Source organism: Trachymyrmex cornetzi, unplaced genomic scaffold, assembly GCF_001594075.2.
Source record: "Trachymyrmex cornetzi isolate Tcor2-1 unplaced genomic scaffold, Tcor1.1 scaffold4, whole genome shotgun sequence".
In the NCBI taxonomy this organism is placed as follows: Eukaryota; Metazoa; Arthropoda; class Insecta; order Hymenoptera; family Formicidae; genus Trachymyrmex; species Trachymyrmex cornetzi.
Window position 1 is genome coordinate 1580 of NW_017298743.1, and position 14102 is coordinate 15681.

General features: G+C 37.5%; 1 protein-coding gene across 5 annotated transcripts; it reads right to left on the reverse strand.

Annotated features, from left to right (window-relative positions):
* Positions 1 to 819: 819 nt before the first annotated feature.
* arm (armadillo) lies at positions 820 to 9092 on the reverse strand. 5 transcript variants are annotated; one of them, XM_018512315.1, is made up of 11 exons: positions 8844 to 9090; positions 7221 to 7226; positions 7103 to 7166; positions 6799 to 7029; positions 5912 to 6706; positions 5496 to 5764; positions 4785 to 5126; positions 4405 to 4578; positions 3883 to 4185; positions 2619 to 2730; positions 820 to 1021 (listed from the first exon to the last, which is right to left on the reverse strand). In XM_018512315.1, exons 3-11 carry the CDS (start codon positions 7137 to 7139, stop codon positions 837 to 839), a joined length of 2448 nt encoding a protein of 815 aa, XP_018367817.1. In that variant the 5' UTR covers positions 7140 to 7166; positions 7221 to 7226; positions 8844 to 9090; the 3' UTR covers positions 820 to 836. The 5 variants fall into 5 exon arrangements, with proteins under 5 accessions (XP_018367817.1, XP_018367819.1, XP_018367816.1 ...); XM_018512317.1 differs by lacking the exon at positions 7221 to 7226 and having other exon boundaries at positions 2619 to 2715; positions 8824 to 9090; XM_018512314.1 differs by lacking the exon at positions 7221 to 7226 and having other exon boundaries at positions 8824 to 9090.
* Between the last annotated feature and the right edge of the window lie 5010 nt (positions 9093 to 14102).

Here is a 14102-nt window from a genome sequence, read left to right on the forward strand (position 1 = left end):
CATACAGGCGATATATTTTTTTGGGTCGATATGGATTAGCGCGAATGTTTCATTTTCCATCTGACGAAACGAACGTGGACTATAGGAAGATGTCAACTATAGCGTGACTAACCGATTTTTTATATTCGAGAGTGACTTCTCACGGACCGATAGACGGTCGAGACACGATAGCCACCAATCGGTATTATTTTATGTCGAACATGAGTCCCGATTTCCCGAGCGTCATTTAATTAATTATTAAGATACGATCGTTCATAAATCTTAAAGTACACTATTCAAAAACAGTCATCTGTATCATGAATCAGGATACCAAGCATTGCGTGATCACTTGGCACATCATTCATTCAACAACAATCGACGCTCGGTTTGAATGCCGATCATAAGTCGACAAGAAAATGATTTAAAAAAGTAAGATAAAAAAAAGAGGGATAACAGGAACAATTGGTTCTGACTCTTGAGGTGTCGAATAGCTTACCGCTCTGTGCGATTGACTCGCGATCTGTAGATCCGGGTTCAATCCCACGATCGCGAGTCAATCGCACAGAGCGGTAAGCTATTCAACACCACAAGAGTCAGAACCAATTGTCCCGATCTTTCTTGATGGTTCTCATTTTTATTTTCCACCAGCGTGGTACGCACAATAAAAAATAACAGATATAGCAAAAAGCAGAAGCATTATTTTAAAGTATTAAGCGAATTTTCATAGAGAGACTCTTGAGTCTAGAATGCGGACATTCAACCAGAGTGCTCGGATAATTAAGACTCTACTATGAAAGTTCGCTTAATACTTTAAAATAATGCTCCTGCTTTTTGAATTTTTTAAAAATGGCACGGATTCAGAGATCGGTGTCGTACCAGGCTGCGACCTGGTTGTTATCTTGCGGCGGTGCAGGAAGCTCTTCCAAGTGATCGAAACTTAAGTCACCATCATGCGCCACGTCCATAGTGTCCATTGCGCCATATGTCGATCCACCACCTATCTCTAACCCTTGCATGGAATCTACTGGTATCTGGTCATAACCTGTTGCAAGAAAAATTATTTTTTATAAAAAAATTCATTTGATCTTTGTTCGACAATTACATCAATAAAAATTACACACTGCACGCGAAGTGCAGGAACTTCATTAATCAGTGAAGCATAACTAGCAAAGTATTTTGAATCGTTTAGCTTTAAGAGATATAAAGTTTCCTGTATGTCTTTAAAGTGATTACATATTTTCTATTAATTATAGTTTAATCAATTTATATATTTTATATAATTATTTTATAATATTATATAACGCTGAAATTATATTTTGTGATTACCATATTTACTTAATTTAGTTAATTAATTAATTGAATTAATTTATGATAATTTTTCATTACAAATCTTTAGTTGCATCAAACAAATTATTTAATGACAAAAGAACTACTTTCTGATAATACTAAATAATCACAAATAGATATGTAGAGAATAAATATATACAAATCAAAAAATTCTTGAACTTTTTTTTAATTACTAAAATTAAGTGATATACAATAGTCACGTAATATTGAAGCTCTATATTTCACATACCACCGCGTGCGTATGAGACAAATACAAAAAAGTATTAAATATTTTCAATTAATTTTCAAGAGAAATTGATAAATATTTATAATACTTCCTCTTGGAGAATAAATGCAGGAATTCTTTTTTATTTAGTTACTTACAAACATCATCCTTCTATACGACTCCAACATCATAAAACGCGTATTATAGCAGAAATAAAAAATAAGAGAAGTATTTGCATACAAAACAATGTAAGCATGCGTAGGTGAAATAACTTGAAAACAGTATTCTACATATATATTAAACGATGCATCCATAATTATAAATGAGGTAATGACTAATGAGATAATTATAAATTAGATAAGATCAAGAAATGTAAAATTAAATATAATTTAACTCTTAAGGTCTTTTTTAATTATAAATTTATGTAGGTAATTAAGATATGTTTGTAGAAAAAAGAATGTTAAGCGATAGCTGCGTAATTTTCTTAGTTTTAATAAAAACCATTTACACACGCAATGAGTTCTCATATTCACTGTTACGAAAATTAAGTTATCAGATTCTTTTGTGGAATACGTTTAATAGTAATAAGCGTGCTCGACTAATCTTAAATTTCTACATGTAACATTGAACATGCAGTTAAAATTAACAATTAATTAGACATCAAACAGATAACGAAAACCAGAAAAATACATGAAGACCAAATGTCACCTATGTTACTGCGAGAAACTGTTGATAGCCTGTATTTTAATTTAAGTCCATGGGTTAAGCTGCTGTTAAAATAACATACGATTAAATGCATTATTTCATATTAGAAGTGATGTCACAAAGAAAGTAGTAAATTTATTAAATTTCCTCGTATTTATAATGCAAGACAGAATTGGTTCGTGAGGTTGCATTATTGCGTATACAGTCATTCCGTCATTATACGTCAAATGCAATTTGTCATGACGATTATATACAAAAACACATTTTATACAAAATAAGATTTGTTTTTTATGACCATTTATAGCTCCGTCTACCCTTGATCGGATAAGTCGATTGTTCAGAAGCAGCATTCGATGAATAAAATGGCTAACATATAAATTACCTTGCGGTTGATAACCCCGACCGCCATGGCTGCTGTGTACGCTAGGAGGTCCTTGGCCATACATACCATCATAGCCTTGTTCAGGGCCAAGCATGTCCTGAAGATTAGGTAGCTGAGGTCAACACAAAGCATAACTTCTAAGGGAGGGCATGTCATAACATCTCAAAATACGGCAAATTTCGCGCTATAATTGATAAGTTTTACAATAATTAAAAAAAATGACCAACGGGGGCTGGCACGAATAATAACATGAATGATAAAATAATACAAAAAATAAAAAGATAATTTTTGAAATAAACATCTGCAGAAGGAACAAAACGCATTCCCATGCATATTGTAATCTTGCAAATTATCAATTTGATTAAGATTGTAATTGCATCTCGTCATCATTATGTCACGATCATGTCAATTTCTTTAATCTCTCACGTTTAAACAAATATTGATATAAAAATGTCATAATAATATAATTGAATCTCGGGTATAATAAACTGTATGTTATAAAGCTTAAGCATGTAAAACTTGAAATTTAATTTACAAGTTAATGTGAATATATATTAAAATGCATTTTTGCGTGAAAAAAGCAAACATTTTAAAACTGCTCGCTCATAAGCAATGTAAAATTTTATGAAATTAGTTTTTACATTGTGTACCCGCCATCTCCGCAAATATAATAATAAAAGTCTAAAACGTAAAAACTAACGTTTTATGTACATTACGAACCTTACATGGTCAATAATATTCAGTATCAACAAATCATGATATTATTGATCCGAATTTCTTGATCTTCGAACATCAATATGATAGTGAAAACTAAACGCTATAGTAAGCAAATGATTTATAGTACTGCAGATGATTTAGTGGTGCAAATTGGATAAATGATGTTGTACATGGCTTGTAAACAGCTGTGTTTGGAATTAATCTTACACGGGGAAAACCTTAACGTATAAATACCTGTTTTTTTTTAATAATTAGAGGGAAGTGTCTCTATAATCAAATAAGAGCTATTACCATAACGTGGCATAATTTACCGAACACAATGTAACCACCTAGAAGTGTTTAACATACTTCTATACTACAATATATTCATTTATGTAACATTACAAACCTGACTCCTGGCATGTACTTGGAAAAAGTCAATTATAAAAAGGCAAAGCTAATACATAAAACTAAAACTTTCTATGTTACATAGTGTTTGCAAGTAAATCTATTTCGCCACGGCACGAGATAAAATAACGTGCACTATTATGTCCGTTCTTTACAATACCTGAAGATCCGGAGCCATGCTGAAGTCGGCATTGTTCCACAGATTTGTATCCTCACGGAATAAAGAATTCGTCAACTCCATGGAAAGTCGTTTTTTGTATTCTTGCGGCTTATCTTCGCTCATGCGGAATAGCACTGCCGCTGCGTAAGTAGCCACACCCTCATTCCTTGAGTGTAGCAGCTCTGTCAGTGGGGCGGTTGCACCCTCCTGTTCTATTATTTCCGCTCCTTCTTTGTCAGCTGCCAGTTCACAAAGTACACCGGCTGCCACACGTTGAATATTTTCAATCTCGTTGAATAATAGCTGCGAACGAAAAAAGAATCATATTATTCAATCGCGTAAAGAAAGATACTTCTGTTAATAAGAAAACTTTGAAGGTTACAGATTAAGAAATTATATACAATTATAATGGGGGAGATAAATGCAGAGAATTTGTATTTAACTATCATTTAAGATTAAGATACAATTTAAGAAATTCAGAGAAAATATTATAAGCATTTTCGTAAAAATAGCAATACGTACTTGTACGAAAATTGGAATTACGTTCTGCGATCGAATTATCATCCTATTATTGGACTCTCTTGCAAGAATATGAAGAGCACCTACTGAACCTTCTACTATTTCTTCCATTCGTACTCCATCTGCATATGCACCCGATGTTTGTTGACTTCCGGTACTAGCAACAGATGATCGTTGCTGCAAATAAAAAATAGCATCGTTCTATTATGTAAAAACTATAATGTCATATTTTTTATGTTAATGTTTTTTTGTCTTTAAATAGCGCGCATATAAATAACAATAACTAAATATTTTCTTAATAGAAAATTATACAATTAAAGTATTAACTGTTATTATGCAATATATATTATATGATTTTATTTTCTATAATGACTTATACTCACTCGTTGAGTATCCTGGAATGCACGCATCAAAAGTCTTACAAGATGATGTATTGCGCCGTGGTCGCGTAACGGGATGTGATTAGAAGGACAAAGAGCCAAGTTGCGGATTAACCCAATAACTGCTTTTACCAATGGCCAGCGCGACGGCGGGTGAAGTAATTTGACTATAACTTGAATACCATAATTTATCCGAACGGAATTTTGCGCCATTTCCGCTTCGCCGTGACGCGAGGTCAAGTGACGTAAGGCGCACACTGCTGGTTCGGTTATTTCCTCCCGATCACCGGCATTGATGATCGTACGAACCAAAGCGTCGACACCGCCAAAATTACATACTGCAACCTAAACAAAAAGTATAATGTAAACCTTACACGACCAATATTATATTGATATTTCAGCTCAGTTTTATGTACATTACGAACCTTACATGGTCAATAATATTTAGCATCAACAAATCATGATATTATTGATCCGAATTTCTTGATCCTTGAACATCAATATCGTTCTGTGGTAGAGGATTTTGATGTGTGATAGAAAATATTAATGTTCGAGAATGAAGAAATTCGAATCACCGTCAATATTCTACATTAATCTACCAATATTAACACACTCAATAATACTATTAGTACTTACAGTATTATTGACTATGTGAGGTTCTTATAAATTAGATAAGAGCATAAGAGCATTGTAAAAAAATTTTATTGGACGTACTTTATTGCGCTGATTATTACAAGTAAGATTTGACAGTATGCCAGCAGCGCAAGTGACCACATTGACATCTGCTGAACCCAGCACAAGTACAAGACTCTGTAGTAAATTGTCGAGTCCGTCAACTTTTGTGCCAGCGTCTGACAGATTGCGCAGAGTCCACAAGCAATTCTGCACTAATCTTTGACTCGGATTTGCAAGATGCATGGCGAGTGCCTGCATACCACCAGCCTCCACAATCGCGGGTTTATTACTAGGACAAACAGATAATACTGCAAACAAAATAAATTATCTATTAATAAATGCAAAATTTCATTATAACGTTTTTTAGGCTTTCACAGGTATTATCTTCAAAGATACCAGAAGAATTTTGCAGGATCATTTGCCATGTTTTTATCCACAAATTAGGGTCAAATTACCTTTCAATACTCTCGAAGTGGTCCACAACAATTTCTCATACTCGTAAGAGCGCATGATGCGCACAAGCTCTATCGGGCCTTGCGAAGCAAGAATAATCAGCTTGCTCTCCTGATTTCCATATGCCAGAATCTGCAGACAATCGGTAACAATGGCTAGAAATTTAACGTTATTTCGTTGAAGTAAAGCGACCATTTTTTGCAAACCACCGGCAAGGCGCACGGCCATCTTAGAGCCGTCTTGGTGAAGCAATAAGTTGTGCAGCGTCGTTATTGCGTAAAAGAGAACGGACTCTACTGGGGAACTCAGTAGTTTTACAAGCGCAGGGATTCCGCCACTCTTGAAAATAGCTAGCAACCCTTGTCGATGATGCGATAAATTGTGCAAGGTGCCGACTGCAGCCTTCGTCGATTCTAAATCTTCGCTGTTAGAGATAGCTCGCACTAAGGCGGCTACCATCTGCATGCTATTCATAATAGCATGACGGGAGGCTTCTTTCTTAGACAGTTGGTGTACCATCATGGCCGCTTGAGAAACAACCACCTGATCCTCATCGTTCAATAATTTGATCAATTCTGGAATAGCGCGCGTAGCAAGATCAGCATCGTCCTGATAATTTATCAAATTGACAACAGCATGTTTCAGCATTTGACTCGGTTCGGCCAATCTCTGCACAGCGGTGGGCTGTGCGGGGTCAAATTGCGTGGAAGGTATCTCTACACCTTCCTCCAATGTTTCGGGAAACATAGCAGCACGCACACGCTGTGATCGAGTGTGACTCAGTTGCTGATTCATTTCTAAAAGATGTCAATACCATTCTCTATAATAATACACAATATCCAACTTTGCAATGATAACATCGAATTTATGAAAGTAGTAATAGTCTCACCATCAACTTGATCTTGTGTAAAACCCTGTGCAAATCCTTGATCCAGATCGAACATCAGCTGATCCCCTTCCATCTCTTCATCTTCCTTGCCAGACAGAGATGGTGCCTGAGTGACAGCGCCGGAATGGATACCTGAGTCATTCATGTAGGAATTCTGCTGCCACATGAGTGTCTGTTCCTTGGCAGAGCCCATAGGCAAGTCGCCTGGGCCCTGATAATTTCCTTGAGACACTGTAATTCAAACAAACGTAAGTCCCATGCACGACCCGATTGCGACAAATTGTATCATATGAACGTGACTCACTCGGTCTAGATTGATTCGTCGACATTGGGTAACTCATGATTCCGGCAAGAGCTTAACTCCGTACCTGAAAGAAACAAAAGCAAGACTCCGTCAAAATCTACAGTTGCTACGAATACACCGTCCTACAGTACAGGTCCTCGTCACGCGGCTACTCTCTGCTCGCGCTATTCCAATTATGCAAAAAGGAGGTGACATCAACAATGTGAAAAAAAAGCAAACGCGAAACGACATTCCTGTCGTCTGACTCGAGACTGAAATGTTCCGAGACCGAGTGGTTTACCGGCTTGGTGAGGGATTGCAGATCCCACCAAGTGCTTCGAGAAGAGAATGAACGAGAGAAAACGACATACGTTCGTTGAGATGTTCACTTGCGTGACAATAGGACGGTACGGCGGGTCAGTGCATCCTGCTGCGACAGGGAAAGATGCTCCCGCACGGAATGTGGGCGCGATCGAAGGGTCCTCTCCCCTCTCCTCTCTCGGTCGCTCTTTATCTTTCCCTCTATTCTCCCCTCCTTCTCTGTCTCGCTCTGTGCGTCGCACAGCTTCAGGCCTTGTGGGTGTTCGCACGGCCGGCCGCGATCGAATATGCGTCGTGCCGTTGCACCCGTCGGGTGTAGCCGCGGGATGCGACCGTGCGGGAATTATAGCGGGGTCCCCCGCGGAATTTCGGGTGGGACGGAGGAGCGCTGGCCGCGTGACATAACGAGAGAACTGCGGGAATGCGATGTGTCATCATTTTCTGACAATCGACGAGGTCTCGCGGGAGGGGGGAGGTGAAGAGCGCGGGGGTGGCAAAGGGAAAGGCAATTGGCATGTGTGTACGTGTATGTAACTATGTACGGTACGTACAGTACATACGTGGCGTTGTCAGCCGACCAGAAGAGCGACAAGGATGAGAGAAGAGACGGTGGATAAAAATGATCGGGAGAACGCGCAGTATCGAGATTAAAGGTTTTGTCGAACGACGAAAAGAATTCACGTTGTGGTGTATGAGACACCGACGCGCATGTTCGTGTCGAGCGATCGACTTGGAACCCAGCTCGAGCGGAGAATTCTCTTTGACGCGCGCCTTTGAGGCTGGAACAAGAGAGACGTTGAGATTTATGGTTCAAAATAACGGGAGAAATCTCGAAAGAATCAAATAGCGAAGGCTTTTCACAATCTTTGCTCTTGTGCAGGTAGCTCTTCGAGTGTCGGAAAGGGCCGTTATTTCATTTGTGCGTATTCGTTGTACGATGAATTTTTCAAGCCTTTTAAATGGCTATAGGATAGACAGATTCTCTCTCCGTCCTGCGCACATTTGTCGTACGACCAAAACGCACGAATGAAATAGCACCCGAAGGCTTGAAAACTGTCGTAAATTAACGCATGCATGTTGCAGCAGCCTCACTCTTTCTCTCTCTCTTTCTCTCTCTCTCTCTCTCCCTCTCTCTCTCTCTCTCTCTCTCGCTCTCCTTCTCTGTCTTCGGAAAAGTATTAACGTGCCATAAATTCTGATAAATTCTGAGACGCCTTGTGTAGGAATATAACGCACGTCGGAGCCTCCGACCGAAAGTCACGGCGGATTTATTCAACTCCGGCGTGGACAACAGGCACTTTGACACACCCAATGTAAACACACACTCGCGACTCGCGACTCGCGAGTCTCGCGACGCGGCGACGAGAGCGAGAGAACTCGGCCGCAATGGCGCACCGCGCGGGCCGATAGTCGACACTTACCGTGCTGCGTGCTCGACGCTCGACTCCGCGTCCCCCGATTATCCGCGAATCCCGTTCAAGCACGCGACACCGATCCCGGACGGCTCGCTATTCTCGCGACTGGCGAGCGACAGCCTTCTCCACGTCGTCGTCGTCGTCGTCGTTGTTGTTTGATACCACGTTCACGCACTATCGTTACACTCTACAAGTCAACTCGACACTCCTCACGAAGTCTCAACAACGATTTCACTGTCCAAAGATGGCGGAAAACGACGCGCATCGGATACACGAACGCCACCTGCCGTCTGCACCGACGGCCGATGCTGAATTGTTGCTGGAGCGACAGATGGATTTCTCTCTCTTTCCCTTTTTCTCTTTCTCTTTTTCTCCTTTCCTCTCATCGTGATTCGTGGCCGGCTGAGGCATTGAACCGCTCTTTGTGGCGTGCCGCTTCGGTTTAGTTCATAGTTGCAGAGCAAAGACGATGTCGTTTTCGGAAAGAGTTACGATGATTTCTAACGAAAGAAGAAAAAAGTTGGTTAAATTTTTGTCACAATTACGAAAAAAATTATGCAAAAAAAAGAAGAAGAAAACGACGAATTTAAAAACTTTTATGACATTGTAACGTCGATAACAAATTTTTCTTATATTTTATTATCGCTCGAAAGTATTATCAGTTTTCAGCATTTTGTTTAATTTCTGTATGAGGATGATTTTTTTATTTTCGGAATAACAATTACATGGAAAGAGTATTTTGTTCCATCAATATTACATTATATGACAAATAAATACTTATATAATATGTATAATCAGATCGTATTAAATGAAAAAATGCAATATGTGAAATTGACCAAATAAAATATGACAAAAAAGATTACAATCTTGAATCATTGAAGATATTATAATCTTCTTGCTATATTATATTTATTTCTTTTTTATTTATGATCCAATTATGCTATTTAAGTACTATATAGCACTTACCTTCCACATTGTAATGTAGTATTAAGATGGAAAAATGCCTTTAAAAAAGCTATTTTCAAATTGCTACATTTTAAAAATGAAAAATTATACCGAAACGAAATAAAATGCATTTTAAATCTAAATGGTGATACTTTTAAGTGACATTAATGAAATTTAGAAAAAAAATTTACTGACAATGCAACGTCATAAAAATCTTCAAAAAAAATCGTCATATTTAATACCATTTTTCTTAAAATTGTATTAATAGATTAAATTTTGATTGATATTGTATTAATAGACTTTGATCAACGAATTCGTTTTCAGCAGGCATAAATATATCGAAAATGCTTTACATTTATGTTGCAAAAAAGACTTTGTTGGACAGTGTAATCAAGAATGATAAATAAGGATTGATATTTATACTTAACATTCTAATTTAAGAAATATAGAATTTGATAGAATCCACTTCAATTGTTTTTATTGATCTTAATAACTCGATGTTTATTACAGATATAATTTTTTAAATATATTGAAATACATACGCATATTGTTCCACTAGCATGAAATGGTTAAATGTATGCAGCTTACCGATGCGCCTGAAGTTGCAACCGGATGAACAACGGTGCATCAGGAAGAAAGCATCAGGTGCAAGACACACTAGAAATTATTTTAACAAAAATGTCAAGATAACGCATTGGGGTTACATGGAATATGCAGCATATTTATTATTATTATTACTAAATATTAGATATCTATTAATCCTTTAAAACTTTATCAATTAAGAAAAAAATTAAAAGTAGAAAGAAATCCGGGAATCAATGTGAAATGTTATTAAAATCATTTTATTTAAAACTTTAAATTTATTACATAAATTGTATTTGCATTATTGCGGCCACCGTTTTAAAAAATATTATTTTAAATAAAGTTTAAAGTAGATATAAAGGAAAGTCTTGGAACGTAAATCTTATAATTTTTAATGATTTACTTAATTATAACTGTTAGTTTACATCAGCTCCATTTTTATGAATTTAAATTAATGGAAAATAAAAAAAAATTTTTTTCGAATTTTTAATGTCTCTAAAATTCTTTGCGACTTCTACTGTACAAAAAAAAAGATTTTTATAAGTAAATGTGTATAAAGTATAAAATTGTCTTTTCAACTTTACTACTAACAGTTCAATTTTGCTGTAAACAAACTCAGTAATTAATTACACTGTGGATCGATAATAGATAATTCGCGATTGAGGCCTTTAATCGGGAGAGAACCGATCGAAACAAACACGAACGACAGCAATTTTTTAATGGATCCGCGAGTATTTGTCCGGTTGCGCGCGCGTGCGACTCGAAAATTCCTGATCGAGACCGGCGAGTAAATCGTGCCAAGCGGACAGCCAGAATGCGCACAAAATAACAGACACTGGAGAGCAAAGTAAAATATACTGGCCGTTTGGCGGGAACACCATTCGTTATCGGCTGCGCCCACGCCGATTAATTTTCGGATGCGTGATGGCGGTAGCGTTCCTTCCGTTTCGAGCGGTGATGATACATTTTATGCCTGCGCTGATATTGAGCTGGATAACTGAAAAAAAGTGGAAAAGTTTCCTTCAGAATATATGACGGCCGACCGATGAAATATATTCACAAAGCGCGCAATAAATCCGCGTGGATTCGTCGCCGCAATTAATGATAAATATCGATTAAGTTTTTTTTTTTTTTTTTTTTTCATAAGCGAGTTTGCAGATCGAGAGATGCGTCGGATCAAGCGTCACGTTTTTAATTATTCCGGAGACGGGGGGGGGGAGAGAGAGAGAGAGAGAGAGAGAGAGAGAGAGAGGAGAGAGGTGAGGAGAAGAGAGGAGAGAGGGTGGACGATCGATCGATCCCCTTCGCATCACTGTTTTATATACGGTCCTGTTTTTGTCGCTCTGTCGATGGAATATGTATCGTCGCTTCGAAAAAGCTCATAAAATACTGTAAAAGCGACATTTTATTCGAACACTTTATCACAATCCGAACGTAGATAGAAGATAATAAACTTGAACTTTATTTCGGATTGGTAATGGGCATCGATAGGCTGACGTATCCGCGTATAATCGTTAACTCGCTTCGTGAAATACACGGCTCGTAATTACGCGAGGTAACGGTAATCCGCCGCGCGAGCGTTAGGCAAATATTTATCATGAAGATGTACCATTGATCGTCGATAAACAAGCCGGTTTATAGGCTGACTGTTTATCGCATGCGAGGACATCTCTCTCTCTCTCTCTCTCTCTTCTTCTCGCCTCATTCGTACGCGTATATTTTCGTGCCGAGTGGAAAAATGTTTGATCGGGATGGACTTGGCGCAGCGGACGTAATTATATACCTGTTAACGAATGAAATATCACCGAGTCGAGGAAAGACACTTTCTGATTTATGAGCGGAGTCTTATTTGAGAGGGTGGAACTTCGCACGACGCCCTGATAAGTGTCGCCGATAATATGCTAATAATGATTTGTGGTGATGGAGACTTCCGCGTTAATCTACGTAAACGCCATGAAGTCGATCCGCGATGGGAATTTAGAATGTTCGAACGTCGACGGGGTGAAAAATACCGCGGCGTTCCTCATGCCGAATTGAAGGAGATCGTTAATCATCGATGTACTATGTCGTCCGTGTGTCGTCCCAGACCTTCTTGAATCCTCCAAAAGACCCGCGATTCTGCACATTTATATTACGTTATTCCTACATTTTCTCTAAACCTTTCAATTTTTATCTGTACTCACCCTCTTCTTTCTTTATATGTTTCGTTCTCTGTTTCGTTATTTCTTATTTTTCTATTTAACACATTTCCTTAGATTATGTCGCATTAATTATTACTTTTAACAAATATTTAAAAATAAGGCTTGGAGGAATCTATCAATAAAAATAAGCAAGCCCATCAAAGCCAACATCAGTTGTTCGGATGCACAATTTATTTTCGTGTTAATTTAACAAATCATATCAAAAATTAATTAATATACGTTTCGACCCCTATATTTGGGTCCTTATCAGTATAAACCTAAATCCGCTTACATACTATATGCAAATTCCAGCATTGCGATACGTGACGATACAGCTCGTTCTTCTTTATCCAATTTCCAAGTTAGATAAAATGAGAACGGAGTCCAATACATTATGTCAAAATGATTTGTTAAATTAACACGAAAATAAATTGTGCATCCGAACAACTGATGTTGGCTTTGATAGGCTTGCTTATTTTTATTATTATTACTTTTAATATACAATAATTAAAATTAATAAAAAAAAAACATCACGCACATGTAGAAATAAACACATCCAGAAATATATCCGTTTTTTAATATATTATAAATATAAATGAAAGATTTTTCACAAAAATCAAACAATTCCAAAAATTTTCAGAAAAAACTTCTCAACTTCAAATTATTCATTATATAAATATAGCACTTTTTTCTTGGTACAGAACGATTTGATAATCCAAATTAAAAAAAAAGGATTTATTTGGTGTTTGTAGGAAATTCTTGAAATGTATTATATTAAATTGCGTTCCAGTTGACTGATACAAGGAATTTTCTGTTCGGCATGCAAATAAATTATTAGAATGTTCGATGGTGGACTTACCCGATAAAATTTGCTATATGAAAAAGGAAAATTATGCAGCGTGTGTCAGACAAAAGGAAACGAAGCTTTCGTCTACAGGAGGAGATGCTCCGCGTAAGTATAATATATTGAACAGGCGAACACACTTTTACGATGATTCACGTTCGAGAGTAGGGAATGCACGCACTTTTTGTACAAACCGCCTATTTATGCACGCGCCACTCCGCCACGCGGTATCTTCTCGTAGGTTTCATTTATTTACGAGCCTGAAGGGATGGAGGACGATCTAACCCACGCTTCGCCATATCGAGCGCATTGCTCCCTTTATTCAGATTGGCAAAGTCGCGCGTTGCCTACTTTAAATTCGGTACGGTGACACGAAGCAAAATCATCGCGGTCGTTTATTACCGCGCGTTTTACCAGCTGCGCGTTTGCGCGCACCTTTCGCGTCGGAGAACGTCCCGATAATAATATCATTGAAAAGACGTGACAATAAAAATGCATATCGTTGTGCGCTTTGTTATACGACTCGTACACTGCGATCCATCCCAATTCAGAAATTAATATAAAAAAGTACTGTCCTTCATATATAGAGGAAAGCAATTAATTGTTTTATAAAAATAAATATAAATTAGTAAAGGACTCTTTTCTTATCAGTAAGTAAAGATACGAGTGAAAAAGACATATAAGAGTCAATAAAACATTATTCAATTTTCTGTGCGTCAAGACATAAAATGTAT